The following is a 19,973-nucleotide window of genomic DNA, read 5'->3' on the forward strand; positions in this document are numbered from 1 at the left end:
AGAAACGCCTTCATAAGAATTTTTTTTTAAATAAATTTATTTATTTATTTATTTTTGGCTGCATTGGGTCTTTGCTGCTGTGCACGGGCTTTCTCTAGTTGCGGCGAGCGGGGGTTGCTCTTTGTTGGGGTGCGCGGGCTTCTCATCGCAGTGGCTTCTCTTGTTGCGGAACACGGGCTCTAGGCACGTGGGCTTCAGTAGTTGCAGCATGCAGCCTCAGTAGTTGTGGCACACGGGCTTAGTTGCTCCGTGGTATGTGGGATCTTCCTGGACCAGTGCTCGAACCCGTGTCCCCTGCATTGGCAGGTGGATTCTTAAGCACTGCGCCACCAGGGAAGTCCCCATAAGTATTTTTAATGGTAAGAAGCTAGACACAGCGTCAACCTCATCAGAAGGGATCCTACAGAAAAAATACTGGTACATCCATACCATGGGATACTAGGCTCCTGTTAAACATTTGAATGATATGAGCTGAATTGGATGATGACCACAACAGATTGTTAAATGAAAAGCTAAACAAAAACAAGTTATACAACTATATATATGATATGATCTTATCTGTTTAAATAAAAAGTCAATAATATATTAAAATATAAAATAGAAAGAAACAAATCGCGATAAAGCGACCTGCTTGCACCTGCATATAGCAGATTTCTAAAAAGCATACACTAGAAACTGCTAATGGTGGTTACTTCTGGGAGTGAAGGTGGTGAGGGGACTTTTTACTTTTCTTTTTACACCTTTCTGAAACATAAGAATTCATTACCATGATCACATATTATTTTTTAATAAAAAGTTAAGTCTAATTGTTTGACAAAAGAAGAGGTCATTCGGCCTATGACGTTAGTGCATTCAGCTTCCTGTAGGCAGGAGCCTAGATCAAATTACTTTTCCTGTCTCTTCTGGCTCTCTGAGTCATACTTCTGACTCATCGACACCTAGACAGTCTCTGAAATGACTGTCATTTAATAAGGATTAAATCTGGGATTTTATAGTTCAAAGAGGTTTTAGACTCAAAGAGCCTAACAGTCCCTTCTCCCTGAGGCAGGAGAGAATTGAGGCTCAGAGAGGTGATATGACCATCACTCAGCTAGTAAGGAGTGGCCCAGCCAGACGCAGGTTCACTCAGTGGACTCCCCAGTGTTACCGTGTAATCAAAGCTCTCAGTAAGCATAGAAAGCCAATCAATGCTTTCACCAGAATAGAAAGCCAAGAAATTAGTAAAAGTGAATAAGGAGACTTTAACAAAGTTCTTATGAGAGGACCAGCTTGTGGGATTAAAGATTACAGATGTTCCAGGCCTGACAGGGAAAACTCAGTGGCAACCGCCATCCACCACTCAATATCGTTGTCAAAGAAGACTGATGAGAAGTGAAATAAGATTCTATATTTTATGTGCAGATAAGCTGATCAGTTCTTTTATTCTTTTTCATGTTCCATAGCCATCTTCCCTGGAAGTAAAAGGAAACAGAATTCAGATATCAGCTGTGTAGTTTGGAAAACTGGACTCTGTGTGTTCAGTTGAAACTGAAAAGCTTCTTAGGGGCTTGTCTTGTTCACCTTTGTTCCCCATCCACCATCCCTCTCCTGGGCACACACAGAGCCCTGTCATTGGAAAGCACTTAGTAATTACATTGTGTTGGCTTAGACTGAATTGATTTGAGAAAGATTTTAGCTTTGCATCTCATTAAATTTGACTTCAGAGTGATTTTTCCCTCTCGGCAGAGTTTTGTGCTTAATTTTTAGATGCTCTGTTTCTCTTTTGGCAAGGGCCCCAAAATGGGAGTTAGCAAGAGCAACATAAACTCCTGGCATTCTCTATTTCATTTTGTCACAATTCATTCTGGAATTATACATAAGAAATGGGGCAGTCAAATTTATTTTGGTAACAAGGCTCAGGGCTGTCTAACCAAGCTCAGGATGACAGGACCAGGCATATGACCAAAGAGAGGGATTTGGCGGGCAGCCAGCCCCATTCCATACAGTCTCCCCAGAATCTCATATGAATATATTATTCTGTCAGCACATACTTGTCTACATACATTACATGTGTCTTTCTTTATTATCCTGTTTTCCTTCTAATTTTGAAGGCTCCTATCTAACCCAGAAATCTAGGAAACTCATAGAAGCATATTAAATGCACACACTAAAATCTTACTGGACATGGGTAGACAAAACTTTCAACCCATTCAGACCATGGCACAAACATCCGAGGTGAAATTTCATGTTTCTGCTAACTAAAGTTATCAAGAGCATGAAATTTGATAGGTTAACACTCAAATGCCTGGGTAGGACATGAAGGATTTAGAGGCAGGTAACATAATCTTAGCCTCTCAGTTTTGGGAAACTTTTTCCCTCTGTCTATCAGAATAATATGCCTTATGAAATACCAAAATTCTCCGGCTTCCTCTCTTTCAGGTGAATGGCATTGACCTTCGTGGAGCATCCCATGAACAGGCTGCTGCAGCACTAAAGGGGGCTGGACAGACGGTGACGATTATAGCACAATACCAACCTGAAGGTCAGTGAGAACTCCAACTTACAATGTTCTGATGTGTTTCTGTGTGAACGGGTGCCTGCATTTCTGATCACCGGTATTAACCAGTCACCATCAACAAGATTTTTTAAAGCAATCTATGGTGAAAATTTTGTGGTTTATGTCCAAAGAACATGAGGCTTTGTTACTCTTAATTCCAAGGAAAACATCCAACAGTTAGAAAGGCCTGTTTGAAAATATGAATTTAAACAAATAACAAGTAGCATCAGCTTTATTTCGTTTATATTCTTATCTGGTATACACCTTTGGTCAGCAATGGATACTATAAAAGCAATTAAGATTTAGGAAGCAAGGGGGAGAGATCTCATCTACAGAAATAGACCATGATCAGTAGACCATAGTCCCTCCTTGTGGCATTGACTTACTCTTATTAACGCTAACATGGTTTTTGGATGTCCTTGATGTGGAATTTTTATTTTATTTTATTTTATGTTATTTTATGTTATTTTATTTTATTTTTGCCTCTTCTGCCACACTATCCCTTGTTTGGAATACATCACTGTAAACCCTGAGACTTGGTGAGACGTCATAAGTTGAATTAGCCAGTTGAGATTTGGTGAGATATTCTAAATAAGATTAGCCAAACCTGCTTTTTGATTGGTTTCAACATCTGTTTCTGCAATCAGAATGAGGATCAGTGAGACAGTTGGGATGTTACCCACAGTGGAATTGAGTTCTTAGCAAATTTATATATATAAGTTGCTCTTTTGTTAAAGAAATGTAGTTATGTATATCACTGTGGACTAGACTTTACAAAAAAAAAAAAAAAAAAGAGGCATATGGTTCTGTCTTCAAGAAATGTAGTTAATTGTTTTTGGTCTACATGGCTAGCAAAGAGGAGAATTTAACAGATGAATATGAAAGTACAAGGGACCTTCAAGGAAGAGCCTTTGTGCATCCACATGCATAAAGAGCTTCTTTGGCCTTTTCAAATGATTCTTTCTTAGTATCAGTTGGTCTGTTGATGTTTGGAAGATTGAGGTTTGTGTCTTTCCTGTGACATCTTAGGTTTTGCCGTTAATGGTGGCCAACCACATGTTTTACGAGAGAATAAAGAAAACATTCTGCCATTATGTGTTTTGGTATGTCACTTTCACTTTGCCTGACTTTAGAATTAGAATTTGCAATTAAGTTATACCAAAAAAAAAAAAAAAAGTATTAATTGCTTTCTTCTATTGGCCTAGCCCAGATATGGCCAGAGAGCCATCTGGGAAGAGGGGATTTGTGTTTGTCAAAGATGGATGATCACAGCACCAAGGAAACATGTTCTTCCCAGACAGTTTTGACAAGTCTTTCTACTTCTTAAAAGTTAGTAGATATGTCTTCTAATAGGGATAAACAGCTCCAAAGTACCCATTGTAAAACAGAAAATGAAAAAGATCTGGGTTAACACAATTTGATGAACAAATTCTACTTCATACAGAGTAAGAACTTGTTCATGGGATTCTTCCATTTTATTGATAGCTGTTATCTTTGGGTCTCAAACTCTATGCCCTACACCATAATCTGACGCAAGGCATAAATATCGCTGACTGTTTTCCCATTTCTGAAAAATTTCATCTCAAACAATTCTGGAGACTGATAAGATGGTCAGAACCATAGCTACACCAATTAGAAGCTCTTGATAGTGAAGACAGTCGTTCAAATAACCTTGAACAGAATGATTCCAAGCTTTAAAAGTTACAATAAAGGACAAGCATGTCCTAGTTCTATCAGCATAAATCTTCATCTTAAGCTTCCTTACAGCTTTGTTTCCTTTAAGCAATATACTCACTTTGGATACTATGCTGTACTTTATCAAGATGCCTGTTCAAAGCATGTCTTATAAATCAAATAAACTGATTTTTAAAGTGCTTCTAAAGAAACCTGCAAATAACAACAACAAGCTTAGTATTTCAAAATGCCAAAGTACAAATCAGACTCACGGAATGACTTCCCTATTTTAATAGCCTAACTGCATTCTAATTTGTCATGGCTTTAAATCAATTGGAAATGTGGTAATGCAACATCAAGCAATCATTCTTCTCCCTTTGCAAAGGGAGAAGAATTTAACTATTCTTAATTTAACTTAATTTAGCTTAATATAGCTTAATTTAACTATTGTTTGAAATGGAAAACTGGATTGTTGTTTAGGTCATTTAGGGACATGTAATTTATATGACATATTTAAGAAATAATGATCAATTTGCCTTTAAAATAACAAGTGAAAAGAAGAGTATACCATGAGATTCCATTAGGAAATTCTCACCAAGTCCCCTTAATTTGCACCAGTATTGTGAGGTATCCATGCTAAGACAAATTTTATTGACATCTCTTGTGACATGGTCAAGAACCAGGCTTTCTGCAAAAATGTTTTTCACTTACATTCAAATACTTTTATCAGGAATATTCTAGATGCCTTGCTCAATATTACTAGATATTCAGAAAATTCCACTTTTACCCCTATCCCAGGTCTTTGTCTTTAAGGAATTTTTTATCTCCTTCAGGAAAAGAGACTTAGATACATTTAATAGAGATCAGTTCCTGATGACATATAACCAAAATTGTATGATAATGGCACCATCTCTAAAAATTATGGAATGTCAGAGAAGGAATAAACCTGCAGGAGCCAGAACAGTACAAGAGTACTTCATGGAAATGGGAAAATGGAACCAGACTTTGAAAAATGGGTGAGAATTCTATTCCAGAGAGCAGGGAGAAAGAATATCTTGATAAGCTACATAAGATTGTGAGTTCCAAGCGTGCAGACACCAAAACCTATGTTTTGTTCACTGATAAATTTATCTTCAGTGTTGTACATGTAACTGGTATTTCTTAAAAAGTTGTTGAACTAATGAAGAAAAGTTTACCATTCTTCAGTACTTGATTTTCCACTTGACAGTAATTGAAGGTTGAAGGGATTCATTTTTACTACTTGCACTTTTTCATTTTTGCTTCAAAGCAGAAAACAAGTGGTAAATAAGTGTATATTGCAAAATACAAAACCATTTCCAACATTTCCATTTTTCGTAGTACTTAGCACATTTTTTGAAATAATGATAAATAATTTATAATTATCATAATATAACAATAAGTGTCTTCCTTGGCAAGTTTCACTGCACAGGGTAAGGCCAAATTTGTTATACTCACTTCTGCCTAAAATGAACTTGGCCCCAGTTGTCTGAATTACTCTGTCCATCATCAGTCTTATTCAATGCCTAGTTCTAGGTGGCAGAATTGAAGCCAAATTTAAAGAGTCACATACAAACAAATGTTTCTTTCTCATGGTGTGATTGTGATCCATTTTTACCATCTTTTTTTATCCAATGTGTGTCACATGCTTACTTTGAAGTTAACAGGTATTACATTAATAATAGAAAGAAAATAATAAAGTTATTTTCTCTCTTTTTTTTAAAAAAGGATCATGTATCTGATACTTCAGAATAAATTCTACTTAAGCAATATGAGAAATTAATTCTTGTAAAAATTTCAATTACCTATATTCAATTAGTGAAATTACTCCAACATTACTTGGAAAAAAGGAAACGTAATGCCCACCCACCTCCGCTACACACACACACATATATACACCCATTTCATTACCCCTCCCAGTCATCTTCCTCATTGCTTTCAGAATTACCATTCTAGAAGATATCACCCCAAGATGCCTGTACACAAACTCCTTGCCTTTCACAGTATGGTCCCAGCCAACCTCCATGCCCCCTCCCCCTACCACCACCCACCAGCATCATCCTTTTTCACTGTGGCTCTACTTCACAGGACTGCTCCCTGCCCCTGCCCTTCATCCTGAGCTGCCATGTTTCTGGGCCTTTGCTTATGTGGGTTCCTCTGCCTGGAATTCCCTTTTCTCCCTTTCCACCAGTAGTATTCCTGCTCATCTTGAAGGCCCTCAGATGCCAATTCCACTACAAAGTCATCTTTAATCTGCTGAATCAATGTTGATTGATTCTTTCTCTGAGCTCCCTAGACCTATATTCAGACACCTGGTGTATCCCTTGTCATGATTTGCACATTCCTCCACTTAAGTAAGCTTCTAGAGGGCAAGGACCCTTCTACCACTCATTTTATCTCCCATGTTAATGTGCTCAATATGAATTTGACTATGCTTTATTAAAGAGTTATCAAATGTGTCTCCCCTTGTTTTAGAAGTGCAATATAATATCTTTAGTGTGTTGGCAAATATTAATAGTAGATGTTTAAGAAATATTTGCTGAGTGAATATTGAATGAGTGCCCTGGGGTTTTGATATTAGATGCAGAAATGGTAAATGAATCCCTATATTGGACATTTGGTGTTGATGCTCTTTTTAGGTGGTGCCTTTTTTGCTGTTGTTGCTACAAAACCTTTAGCAACCCTAATGGGTAGACTCCCTTTCTCCTGCATTGCAGAAAATACACAGCTCTTGCTCTGTAATATAGAACAAAGAAAAGACTATTAAGAGTCTCACATTTCATTTTTTAAAGCTCTGTAACTCAACTTTAACATCATTGATGAATAAAAAGGGCATTGATTACAACCTAATTATACATTTGTCAAAAAAAGTCTAACACAACATTCCCCTGGGTCAGATTGGGACAAATCTTTACAGCATTTGTTGCCTTCTCACTAATATAATAGCACCTATATTTACTGTGAGGTTACTGCCTGAAGTTGAAATAACAAACCATCAGATATTCACTAGGAGCATCAAATGAACAATATAAGTTTTTGGATAGAGCACAAAATGGAGACAATTAATTGCCAAGCTGTCCCCATGAAAGCCACGAATATCCCCTGACCTTTAATCTGGCTACTCAGGGCACTGCTGGGGACATTGCAAGGGCTTCAGAAGGGCCTGCAAGTAGGAAGGAGAAAGTCGATGGACTTGAGTAGACAGTGGAGGGGCCTGATTTCCTCCACCTTTTATTCTTTAAAAGAATACTTGAGTTCCTAAAGGAAAATCCCAAAGGACAGAGTTGATTATTGCCTGGAGACTCATAAGTGTGGTCTGGTTTATGGAATGGAATTGTGGCAGAGTGGCCATGTTCATTCAATTAATAGATTTTTTTTGCTGAACATTTCCTATGCCTCAGTCAACATTCTAGGAAAATGATAAAGCAGCAAACCAAAGAGCCCCTCTCAAATAAATATAAAATTTGTCAAATGGTGAAAAGTAGTGTAAATAAATAGGAAGAAGAATAAAGGTGATAGTGACAGAGAAATATATGGTGGGTAGGGAAGGTCTTGCTGATAAGGTGGTATTTCAGCAGAGACCTAAAAGAAGTGATGGAATGAGCCATGTAGGAAACTGGGGGAAGAGATGAGTTATTCTAGAGTCTTGGTCTGCCAAGTGTGGTCGGTGAACCAGCAGCATGGATAGCAACTGAGAGCTTATTAGAAAGGCACAATCTTGAACCCCAACCCAGGCTAACTAAATCAGAATCTGCATTTTATCGAGATCCACAGGTCATTTGTATGTACATTAAAGTTTGAGAAACACTGCTCTAGAACGCTTAGGGACCCTGCAAAAATTGCCATTTGACACTATTGGGTGGGACTCCCTCTACCTGGAGTACTGGGCAAAGTCACAAGAGGCTATATCACAAGGTTTGATTTCTGACATGTGTCGCTCAATGGTTGTTCATAGCTCAGTGGTTTTACTAGGAACAGATCAAGCTGCAGGGGGTCTAAGAAGTTCATGTGTCACTCACCTCTACTTTGCCTATCCCTCCCCTCTAAATACAGATTATCAAGCTAATTCATAAATCTTGCTTTAACTCCTCAGCTAGTGACACAGTGAACCTATTCAGGCTTCATTCTGTTTCATTATGGCCTCTCCAGCAAGTGAGTTAAAGAAGCAGTGAGTTGGGGTGAAGTAAGATTGAACCCCATCCTAATGGATGGCTCTGTGAATCAAAAAAAGTCGTTTAGCCATCACTATAAATTTTCTTTGAGTAACTTACTATATTTTAAAAGAGAAATTAATTTAAATAATCTTTTTTACTTCTTTTAGATTGTGTAGCTAATTCAGGAGGGAAAGAGTATATATTCTTTTTAGCGTGAAGTGAAACTCTGATCTTCAGAGTAACCACTCTGAATTAAGTTATCGAGCTTAATTAAACCAGAGCTGGAGACCAAGGTGCATTTCTCTATAGAGTAAAAGATACAATGAAAGCTTGAAATTAATATGCAACTTAACCTTGGAAGAATATTGACACCTTCTGAAAGTTCTCAGAAAGGAGAGTATTTACAACATCCAAGAAGCCTACTTGCAATGCCAGCTATATTTCTTTATTTAAATCAATGTCTACATAGATTTATGCATACGAATGAGCAGCTGTGGCACATTGAAATATTTTCTCAGTACAAATAACTGCATCTTAAATGCCCAGGCAAGATTCATAAGGTCCAGCTGTGGGTCTTGATCGGAAATTGCATCAGCATCATCAGGAAACATTTAAGATGAGCACTGGAGTGGAAAGTACTGTGCAGGACTCTGGACTTCGATGAGACCAGTATTTTAATGCCAACTCTAACTCTAGCTGTGTGACCTTGTGGTAGTTATTCATCTTTATGAGTCTCAGTTTTCTTACCTACAAAAAGAAAAGGTTAGAATGGGTAAGGTATTATCAGAATAACCCTTCAGTTATTAAATTCTAGATAAAAAACATGACCCCTGACCTCAGGTGGTATAGAAGCATAAATTCCATTACTTGAAAGTTTTGTCACTAACATAACATCCTTTTTCTTTGCATTTTTTTGCATGATTTAAGAAGAAGTGAATGAACAATCTAGTTAACTTGATGCATTCTGTGTGGTTTAACCAGAATCACTGAGAAATAGAAATTAAGTTGGAGGAATCCTTTTTTTTTTTTTTTAATATTACTTTATTTATTTATTTATTTATTTTTATTTTATGGCTGTGTTGGGTCTTCGTTTCTGTGCGAGGGCTTTCTCTAGTTGCGGCGAGTGGGGGCCACTCTTCATCACGGTGCGCGGGCCTCTCACCATCGTGGCCTCTCTTGTTGCGGAGCACAGGCTCCAGACGCGCAGGCTCAGTAATTGTGGCTCACGGGCCTAGTTGCTCCGCGGCATGTGGCATCTTCCCAAACCAGGGCTCGAACCCGTGTCCCCTGCATTGGCAGGCAGATTCTCAACCACTGCGCCATCAGGGAAGCCCCTGGAGGAATCCTTTTAATGCCATCTTGTCCAGCTTCTTCATTTCACAGGTGGGGGAGCTGAAGCTCAGTCAGCCTCTAGATAGGAAAGCAGTTCAATATCTTAAAAGTTGTCATAGCTACTAAAGTTGAGCAGCTAGTAAATTTCTTAATTCTTTTAATTCACTATAATAGCTCATGAGAGCAGATGGCTTAAATAGCCCAAGGAATCATCCAATAATATTGTTATGATCAAAAGGACATTAAGGAGTTAAAAAAAAATTCTCATGGCATCTCAGGGCTTTCTCATGTACAAAACATCACTTTCCTTTCTAGCTTACTGTTGTTAATTGCTGTTGTTCATGTATCAGAGTTAAATGATATATATGAGAGCTTTAAAAGTATAAACAATTATTGTTAATTTAAAAAACCCACCAATCTGGATATATTGATAGTTCAATAAATAGTTCAAATATATTATGATTTTCCTCTTCCTCATCCTAAATTCTTCCTGTAGCACCCTTTATTCATCCATCCATCCACTCATCCATCCATCTATCCATCATCAATCAGTTCATCCTCAGTGATAGTCTGTATTGCCACATATCAGATTTCTCCAAATATGTTGCATTAAATCTGTTTTAATTAATCTGGTTGGTATATTCTAATTTTTACCAAAATATTAGGAAGAAACAAATAAAACTTCATATGACTCTAGAATTTGTACTGGTTAGCCATGTCTTTCTCTACAACTCTCTCTCTCACATACATACACCTCCACCAGCAGACACTGCTGCCTCCTGCAACTAGAAATCTCCCAGGATGTCTCCTCAATGCTTCCCTTTCCTAGCCTTCTCCTAGTTGCTTTTGTTTTCTCCTCAGCCTCCATCTAACACATAGCACTATAAAATATGACCAAAAGGATGATTCCTGCAAATAGAGTCTACAGATTCATTAGGAGGTTCCTTCCAGATACTTTAATGATGAATGATGCTGCATCCCTCTCTCCATGCCCACACCCCATTTTAGGCCTAGAAAAATGTAATGACTACAAAGGGAGGTACCATTTCCTGACTCTTAGAAAACTCTCTTGACCTCATTATCTACCCTGGGAATACAACATCCCAAGCTCATATCAAAGGGATTAAAAATATTTACAAAGGTAATTATAAGTCATGCCTCCTCCCACTGTATCATCCCTTTTCCCATCTTCATAGCAACTCTCATTTCATAATTAAATATATTGATCTTTGTGTATATCATCTATATATGAAGTTTATATTATTTGGGGGATCTCTTGGTATCTGGTAACATAAAGCATTCACTCCTTAGTACTGAAAGAGGCTAAGTAAATCCTCGTGCTAGAGATATTTTGACAACCAAGAACATTTCTTGGATCCTTACTTGTCTTTAGCAACATCCAGATCAAATACATGGAAATAAAGAGTCTTAATTCTATTCTTGAGTATACAAGGATCACGAAGTGAACACAAATCCTTGTTAGATAACCCTCCCATTTGATACGTAATTTCAGGATGTTAGATAACTGTCTCTACAGAGACAAAAAGAAGAATATAAACCAAGACAGATTTAAAATACCTACTAACTTAACACCATATTCTGGGTTCCCGTCTAGTTTACCCCCGCATCTGTTTGCTTATCCACCTATTTAAGCCAATCCTCAAATGTAAAAATACATCTTTCTTCTCCTTTCCCTGACTCTGCAGCCAATGCTTTATTGACCATGTTTTAAGCCACATCACTTTTCTGAACATTGATTCTCTTGTTTGCTAATTAAGATGGTTAGAGAGATTTATTTATTTATTTGTTTGTTTATTTATTTATTTTTGGCTGCGTTGGGTCTTCGTTGTTGCGTGCGGGCTTTCTCTAGTTGCGGCGAGCGGGGGCTACTCTTCATTGCGGTGCGCGGGCTTCTCAGTGCGGTGGCTTCTCTTGTTGCGGAGCACACGCTCTAGGCGTGCGGGCTTCAGTAGTTGTGGCACGCAGGCTCAATAATTGTGGCTCACGGGCTCTAGAGCACAGGCTCAGTAGTTGTGGTGCACAGCCTCAGTTGCTACACGGGCTCAGTTGCTCTGCGGCATGTGGGGTCTTCCCGGACCAGGGATCGAACCCGTGTCCCCTGCACTGGCAGGCGGATTCTTAACCACTGAGACACCAGGGAAGTCCCTAGAGAGATTATTTTTAAGGCTCTTTCCAGCTGACATTCTGTGAAATTTAGTTTACTGTGTATTCTAATTAAAACTTGTCATCAAACAATAATAATCACAAGCAGGTAATTTCTAAATGTTCTCTTTTTATTCCACACATTTTAAAACATGGAAATTCTGCTTTCACCCACTTGTGGGAAGGGGAAAGCTCTGTATCTGTGGAAATTTTCTCTTTCTGTGTTTAATAGGATTTGAACCCTTCAATAATAGTTTTAAGTGTAATTCAAGTGGAAGCACTTATTGCTTGTGGGGGCTTTCAAGATTAACAACTTACTGTACATGGTCTCTTTGTTTATAGACCCATTGTAGCCTAAATCTTATCCATTAAATAAATTAAATTGTAATTACCAAGCTTACAACTAGATTTATTGAGGCTGAAAGAAAGCAATATGAAAAATCAATTTCAGGAAATCAAGTGCACAGAAAACTGAAATAGGACAATATGTTAAATTCTCAGAATCACAAGTAATAGCAACTTCAGGATGGAAAAACCAAGCCTAGGAAATATGAAGTATACATCTTTAATGTGCCTTATAATACGATTCCTGGTAGACTCTTTGACTAAGTCTATAAAAAGCAAAAGTATCCAAATTATACTTTGGTTCAAGACAGTCTTCTCTTATTCCCTCTTTCCATTTCCTCATATTCATGTTCCCACTGCCAAGGATAATTTGCTTTCTTAGTAAAGGGCCACTGATGCATTACAAAAATTAAGGAGTAACAGAACAGATAAGAGGAGGGAAATTTGGACGGAGAGACACAGACACACACAGAGAGAACACTGTGTGACTAAGGCAGAGACTGGAGTGATGTATCTACAATGCCAAGGACTGCTGGCAACCACCAGAATCTAGGAGAGGGGCATGGAACAAATTTTCCCTCTGAAACTTTGGAAGGAACCAACCTTTCTAACACCTTGATTTTGGATTTCTGGACTCCAGAACTATGACTGAGTCAAAGACCAACACCAGAAGAACTAGAACAACGAAACATACTACAACCTAAAAATGAAGCTGATCATCAGGCAGAAAAGCGAGAGATTAAACGTCAGCTCACGAGAAAGCTCAGTCAAAGGCCAACTGTGGCTGAACTACTTGCCAGGAAGACTCTGAGGTTTAATGAATACGTGGAGGTAACACATGCTCATGATGATGAGTGGCAAGCTGACAAACCTTGGGCCAAACTGACCCCTGCTGACAAGGCCACCATAAGAAAAGAATTAAATGAATTTAAAAGCTCAGAGATGGAAGTTCATGAGGAGAGCAAACGTTTTACACACTAACACCGTCCATGATGCTGAAGTTTGAGAGAGGATCTTATCAACCCCCTAAAACAGGGCTGCTTCGCTGCTTCAGTCTGCAGAGTGTCATGGAGGGAACTTCAGCACTTCTCAGCGCAGCCAGAATTGAGTCCTCTGGGATATAGTTCTTGGGTGAACAGCACTTCTATGAATGTAGCATTTCACTGGAATGGATTCTCATGTGCTGCCTTGGGCAAAACTGAACACTTTTTGTCAGTGCTTTTGAACCTTTTAATATTGCAGCATACCTGAGGGCTCTTCGCTCACCAGCCACCAATGTTCTGAGTCACTTGCAGGTTCCAAGTTTTATTGGCTGCACCTCGCCCTCACCCAAGATGACTGCCTGTGCTGAGGCACAGTTTGCACCATTAGCCTTACCTGCCCTGTCCTGTTGTGAGACCCACCTGTGTAGGCGTTAAATTCTAGCCATCACATCCAGTTGGTGATGGGGGAAACCTTCTGGAGGCCCCCAAACTTCTGGAAAAAAGGGGCCCCCACCTCCAGGGGAAGCCTTCATACCACACTGGCATGTCAGCTGAAAGCACTGCACTGTACCTCTTGTAACACAGCAGTACAGTCCTCTTCAGGCAGTCCAGCCCAAGAGCAGCTCAGGATCTGACATGTTCTTCCTTTTGGCACAAGTCATTCTGACTTTTATTTGTAAAAAAAAGAAAGAAATCTTGAAGAAATGATAGGAACGTATGTTTTTCCTATCTGTTAAACAATCTGAGCTGCAACCAGATTCCAAGTTGGGAAAATGAGAAAGCATATATGTTTCCTATATATAAAAACAAAACCAAAAAAAGGCCTTTACATTGAGGCTAACTTGGCAGAAAACTGACTCATGGCTTAACTTGTAGAGGCTATTGTACTTTTGTTGTACCAAATGATACTCTAAATCATTCTAACCAAGAGATATATTCTCCCCCATAAAGCAGAGTTGCGGCAACTCTGTGGAAGCACTTGTGTGCTGTCAGCACCTCCACTTCCAGCCAGAGTCACAGCAACGTCCTGTGGATGTGGAGTGCTAGATAGAAAAAGGTCTTTGGAGAAGCAGTTGGGAGGGGCAAGATCATGACCCACTGCTCCTCTCTTTTCCTCAGTACTGTTTGCCTTCTCCTGCTGCGCTCTTTGCCTTAACTACCAACACTGATCTTCCTGCTGACCCTCTCTGGGAGCTTCCACCTCACTCACCCCTCCTCCTCCAAGATGTAGCAAGTGCAGTTGGTGCCTGGGCATTGACTCAGGCCCCACTCCTTTTTGTATGTATAATATATATTAATATGATTTCCTAAAAGAGAAGATTCAGTCGCTTTCTTTGAATTTTTATTGAAAACCATACAGCCTTACTCTTTCCCTCTAATTCCTATACATTCTAAATGGAAGGGAAAAAGATAGTTTCTACTTAACTGATGAATGTGGCTTTTTCCCTTTAATGTTCAGAAAATTGTGGCTATTTTATAGATTTCTTCTGATTCCTTCTGCAGTCCCTGTTGTTCTATATGTGATCTTTCAGAAGATTTTTCTCTTTTCCTCCTTTCATGCCCATGTAAGGTTTGCTGACAATCAGAATATCAGGTTAAAACAAAGCTAAAGTGACCTTAAAAGGTAGTATCTTCCCTCCATATGGGGAATAGGGAGGTATTTGTATTTCTCAGTAAATGTCAAGTGCTTTATGGCTGTGGAGATACACTGGGCCCACCTCTCCTTCAAGATCATTAACATTTAATATGACCGAGGGAACATAAGTGACAATCCTACAAAGTTGTTAGAAGTTTGTATATAAGATGGCCACACATTAAGTGTTAACTTCTTCTAACCTTTCTATCTTGTTGGTTTGGAAACTATTTGGCTTATGCCAGCATCCTCTGTGGCTTCAGATGACATTTTTCAAACCCCTTTCACCGCCTTCCTTTCCCTTAAAGTGCCAAGCTTGAAACAGGATTTGATTTCCCGAGCTACTTGTCTGCTTTCTATGTGCCACCAAGGAATCTAGTTCATCTTTCATCTCATTCATGTTCTTCTGAAACAAGATACTTTGGGAGTCAAGTCTTTTCAGGTGTTTACATAAATATATATATAAAGTGGATTTTGTGTTCTCTTTCCATGTAAGTAACAATTCACAATCATAATGTAAAGAAGAAATAAAAGCCCATTGTATTGTACTTCAAGATGCTTCCCTGATGTACAGAATCTCCTTATAAAATAAATAATTGCATTGTCTATCAGTCTTCCTACCAATATTAATTATTAATGTATTTTAGAATTAAAAAAACAAATTATACTAAACAAACAAAAAAAGGAATAACAGAACAAAAATTCATTCATTCAATTTTTATTCAGCTAATGTTTATTAAATGCTTCTGATGAGTGACGCACTGCCCTGGACATTAGAGCTAGAAAGATGAGCAAAAGAGATATGGACATTTCCCTAATGTACCTATAGTCAGCCAAGTAAAATCACACTATACAAGCTAAGGTGAGTGCTCTAGAAAAAGAAACAAACTTGGATCTAGACTCTTAGAGTCTAGAAACTCAAGTATACACTTAGAGTACACTAAACCAGATCAAACCCAAACAAACAAAAAACTCGATAGAGGGTTAAGAAGAGATCCCCCCAAATAATATTTTCTTTACTCTGAAGGGTGAGTAGGCATTAATTTGTCAAGACAGAGCAGAGAAAGGAGTTGTAAGGAAGAGGAGGGAAAGGTGTGCAAAGTCACCTCTGGAGGAGAGAGGATGGTGCTATGGAAGGACTGAAAGCAAACAGGAAAAAGTGGGAGAAACACTGCGCCTAGGATGTTGGAAGCGGGAAGCAGAGGCAGATCACCCAGGACTGTGTTAAGTATTTGGTTCTTTCTTCTGAAAGCAACAGTTTTGAAAGGTTTCAAGCTGTAGGCTGGCAGAATCAGATTTGCTTTTCAAAAAGATGGATCTGGCTGCTGAATAGTAACAGGCTAGAGAGCTCTGAAGGGGCTAGGGAAGGACTGGTTGAAAAGCATTCATCAAGGGGGTGGGATCAGTGTAGTGGCAGAATAGAAGTAGACAGACTCAGGGGGGAAAGTAGGTGACAAAACCAATTGACATACATGTGGGCTTATTAAAATGCATAAATTCATCCATTTTATTAAAGTATGGCAAAGAATTTTTGACTAGTTACAAAACAAGTATACCCCTCAAGGAAAAGCATATTTTATTCACTGTTGTATCCCTGGTCCCTAGCACAGTGCCTAGCTCATAGTAGGCATTTAATAAATGGAGACCAAATGAAAAAATAAATGAATGATGCCAATGAATTATTGTATCTATTTTACAGAAACTCCCTGTTCACTTTTTAATTTTAACTAAAGCGTAAGGAACTATTGATGAGAAAAAATGGAAGAGAGAGAGAAAAGGAGATGATTGCAAGAAAGAGAATAATTAAGACTAGCCTATATGGAGCACTCACTATGTGCATGATGACATTCTGAAAGCTTCTAAATATGTTAACAATTCTAAATATGTTAACTTATTTACACTTCTCAAGAACCTATGACATAGTTTCTATTGCTTTGCCCATTTGCTCATTTACAACTGAGGAAATTGAGACTCAGAAAGCATAAGTGGTTCTCCCAAGGTCAGACAACTAACGAGTAGAGTAAAACCAGAACTCAGTCTTAGTCAGAAAGACTCCAGAACAACCAGCACAACCACTGCACTAGACTGCTTCCCACAGGAGAGAGGAAAAGGAACCAGATTCACATGGTGATAAGAGGGTTGGAGAGAAAAATGGGAAGGGATGTAAAGGATATGGAGAATCCAAAGAAGGAAAGATGCCAAATACTCAGAGAGAGAAAGGAGAGAGGAAGAGAGGGGACAAAAATGAGCCAGATGGGGAAACAGAGATGGGAATGTTCTGGTTAGGGAGGGCCAGAAGCAGGTGGGATCGTGGAGTCTAGAACTAGACATAACTGAGAACAGAGACAGGCAGGACTGGCTTGGAGTAGACCCTGGGCCAGAGAGCAGATCCAGGCTGAAACAAAAAGGGTTCTCTTTTTTAATTTGTTGTTGTTGTTTTCAGGATATTGGAGTTTGGGGCCTGTGGTTCAGCTCTGAGAATAGCTGTGGCCCCAAACTGGCATAAAGGCAGGCAGAGGGCTCATCACGTACTACCTGTGAGGCCTTACGTGATTGACAACCTCTCTGAACCTGAAATTCTTCACCTATTAAAAAGGGATGATCATATCACCTTCCAAATTTGCTGGAAGAAATGGAGGAAATGGATATAGAATGTCTGGAATGTAGAAGGTCATCATAAATGATAGCTAAGATCATAGCCCTCAACAACAGGCTTGTTATAGTAGACACTGTACCCCTCTGCTCTAATCAGAGCTTGGCACAATTCTTAGAATTATCCCTGAGAGGGCCAGAGCCTCCCAGAATATAGGAAGCATTAGTGGTTAAGAGTTTCTACTGTGAAATAGATATGGTTCAAATTCCAACTCTACCATTAACTGCTGTGTGATCTGGAACAAATTACTTCACCTCTCAGAATATCATTCTTTATCTCTAAAATGGGGATTCACACCCATGACACAGGTTGATTTAGAGAATAAAGAGAACCAATGCATGTAAAATGCTAAGCACAGTTCCTGACAAATAGCACATCTCCAATAAGTGATAACTCTCATTATTATGGAAATTATCAGAAAGACTAGAAAGCCTATAATGTGATTATTATGTGGAGAGAGAGAGATGTAGACCCAGAGAGGGAAAGGAACTTGAGAAAGCCTTTGAAAGACTGTGGAGACAGGCTTTTGAGGGATTTCTTCAGGTAATAGAATTGATGTGGAAATAACCCTATGTGGGAGTGTCAAACTGCTCTCTGAAGACTCCTAGAGTCCACTGAAGGAATTGCAGGAGCAAGGGTCAGGGAGTATGGGTGGACACAGCCTGGGTCCTGGCCTCACTCCCACTCCAACCAGAGCTGACCTTATTTGTTGTTCATGTTTGGTCTTGGACACATGAAGGATTATGCCACCAAAAAACAGTTTTAAGCTGTTTTAGCAGAAGGCAAGAAAAGCCGTTCAAATTAAGGTGTGTGTGTGGTTAGGATAAAAAAAAAGCTGAAGGCTCAGTTATTTTTCCACCAGAATGTAAACTCCATGAGAGCATCAAGTTTTGTGTATTTTAATCACTGCTGTGTCCTCAAGGCTTAGAACAGTGCTTGGCACACAGTGGGAGGTCAATAAATATTTGTAGAATGAATGAATCAGCTAAACAAATGTTCATGCCTTGCAGTTTCTGTTGAACCATAGGTGGCAGAGCAAATTCATCCCATTGAAAAGACAATTAAGAGTCATGTTAGTTAACAAGAGCTCCCAAACATTGATTTTGCTTGCTGAAAAAAATAGTTGATCTATGAGAGTAGGTTATGTGGTCCCCAGATTGACCAGGCTGCCAAAAACAAAGACACTCTTAATTTTACTTTCGTTGTTTGGTGTGTGAAAACAAATAATTAAGCAAACCAAATAGACTTTTATCCCAGTGAACCAAATAGTGGCTTTGTACATTTCTGTAAGTCTTAGACACATTAAATAAAATATAAAATATTAACTATCACAAGTATAAGACTTTGCAATTTTTCACCTGATGTACAAAACAACTCCAAGAGGTAAATAGACAGGTGATATTAGCATCAATCTAATTCATAGATAAGGAAAGTGAAGCTTAGTGAAGTTATGTGACTTGCCCAAGGTCATGCTAGTAAGTGCTGTGAACTGAACTTGCACCCAGATCCTCTGATTCTATTTCTTGTGCTTCATACTGTTCTTCAAATGTTCTTTAGCATTATACTGTTTTTTAATTCTTTTATTGACATAAGGATAGCTGAATCAATCTAGAATGATCAGGCTTTCCATAAATTTGCTAAATAAATATATTCTGAGAAAACTTATTTATGTGTTTTTAGTGGGTAAATGTTTGATGATGAATGGTATATCATTTTAACCTTATTTTTTAATGATAGTATAATTACATGATTTCAAAACTCAAAATAATATTAAAACTTGTACACTGAGAAGTCTCATTTCCACTTCATCTCCATCAACCTCATTTCCTTTTGCCCTTATAGGCAGCCATATAATAAATGAGTAACTTATTTAAGTGAAAACTGAAACTAAGACCATAGAGGAATATCAGTGAGTTTTATGTGCAGTGTTTTAGAGGGGGAAAAAAATGTTTAATAGGAGAATGCTTAATAGCCTAGAGAATTAAGGAATAAAAAATTGTTGTTTCTTAGTTGGGTTACCATTTACATATGCTCCTCATATATTAAGATATTTTTCTCAAATCAGAAATAATTAGTATTACATTTTCTTTCAATGTGACTGTCATAATACCCAATATGCTGTGTAAATTGCCAAGGGATCACAATTTCTAAAAGAATCCTTCATGCAATTGTTCTTCATTAAGTAGTATGGTTTTTTTTCTAGACAAATTTGGAACACTTACTATCCCCTAAAGAGGTCACTGGAGACTAAAGGGATCTTAAATCAGGGTTAAAGCCAATCCATTCCCTTGGAAATATGTGCAAGAGTTACATAGTTTCATATAATAGATATCTTCATATAAAGATATTTAATAATCTTTATTATGGGATAGTGAATATATAAATTCCTCTTTGTTTAAGGTCACTCAGAAGAGTCTTTATAAGTGATTAACTTCTTTGTAATATAATCACACCCTATCTTATCCAAATTTTTAATATTTTC

At 38.3% G+C, this 19,973-nt stretch overlaps 1 protein-coding gene across 8 annotated transcripts in view; it reads left to right on the forward strand.

The window, feature by feature from the left end:
- The window catches only part of DLG2 (discs large MAGUK scaffold protein 2), an 802,852-nt gene that overhangs the window by 490,918 nt on the left and 291,961 nt on the right, over positions 1-19,973 (forward strand). For all 8 annotated transcript variants that reach the window (XM_061202775.1, XM_061202776.1, XM_061202777.1 and 5 more), the window contains one exon: positions 2,419-2,521. In XM_061202775.1, coding sequence (XP_061058758.1) covers positions 2,419-2,521 — 103 coding nt within the window. The remainder of the gene's footprint in view (positions 1-2,418; positions 2,522-19,973) is intronic.

Source organism: Eubalaena glacialis, chromosome 10, assembly GCF_028564815.1.
Source record: "Eubalaena glacialis isolate mEubGla1 chromosome 10, mEubGla1.1.hap2.+ XY, whole genome shotgun sequence".
In the NCBI taxonomy this organism is placed as follows: domain Eukaryota; kingdom Metazoa; phylum Chordata; class Mammalia; order Artiodactyla; family Balaenidae; genus Eubalaena; species Eubalaena glacialis.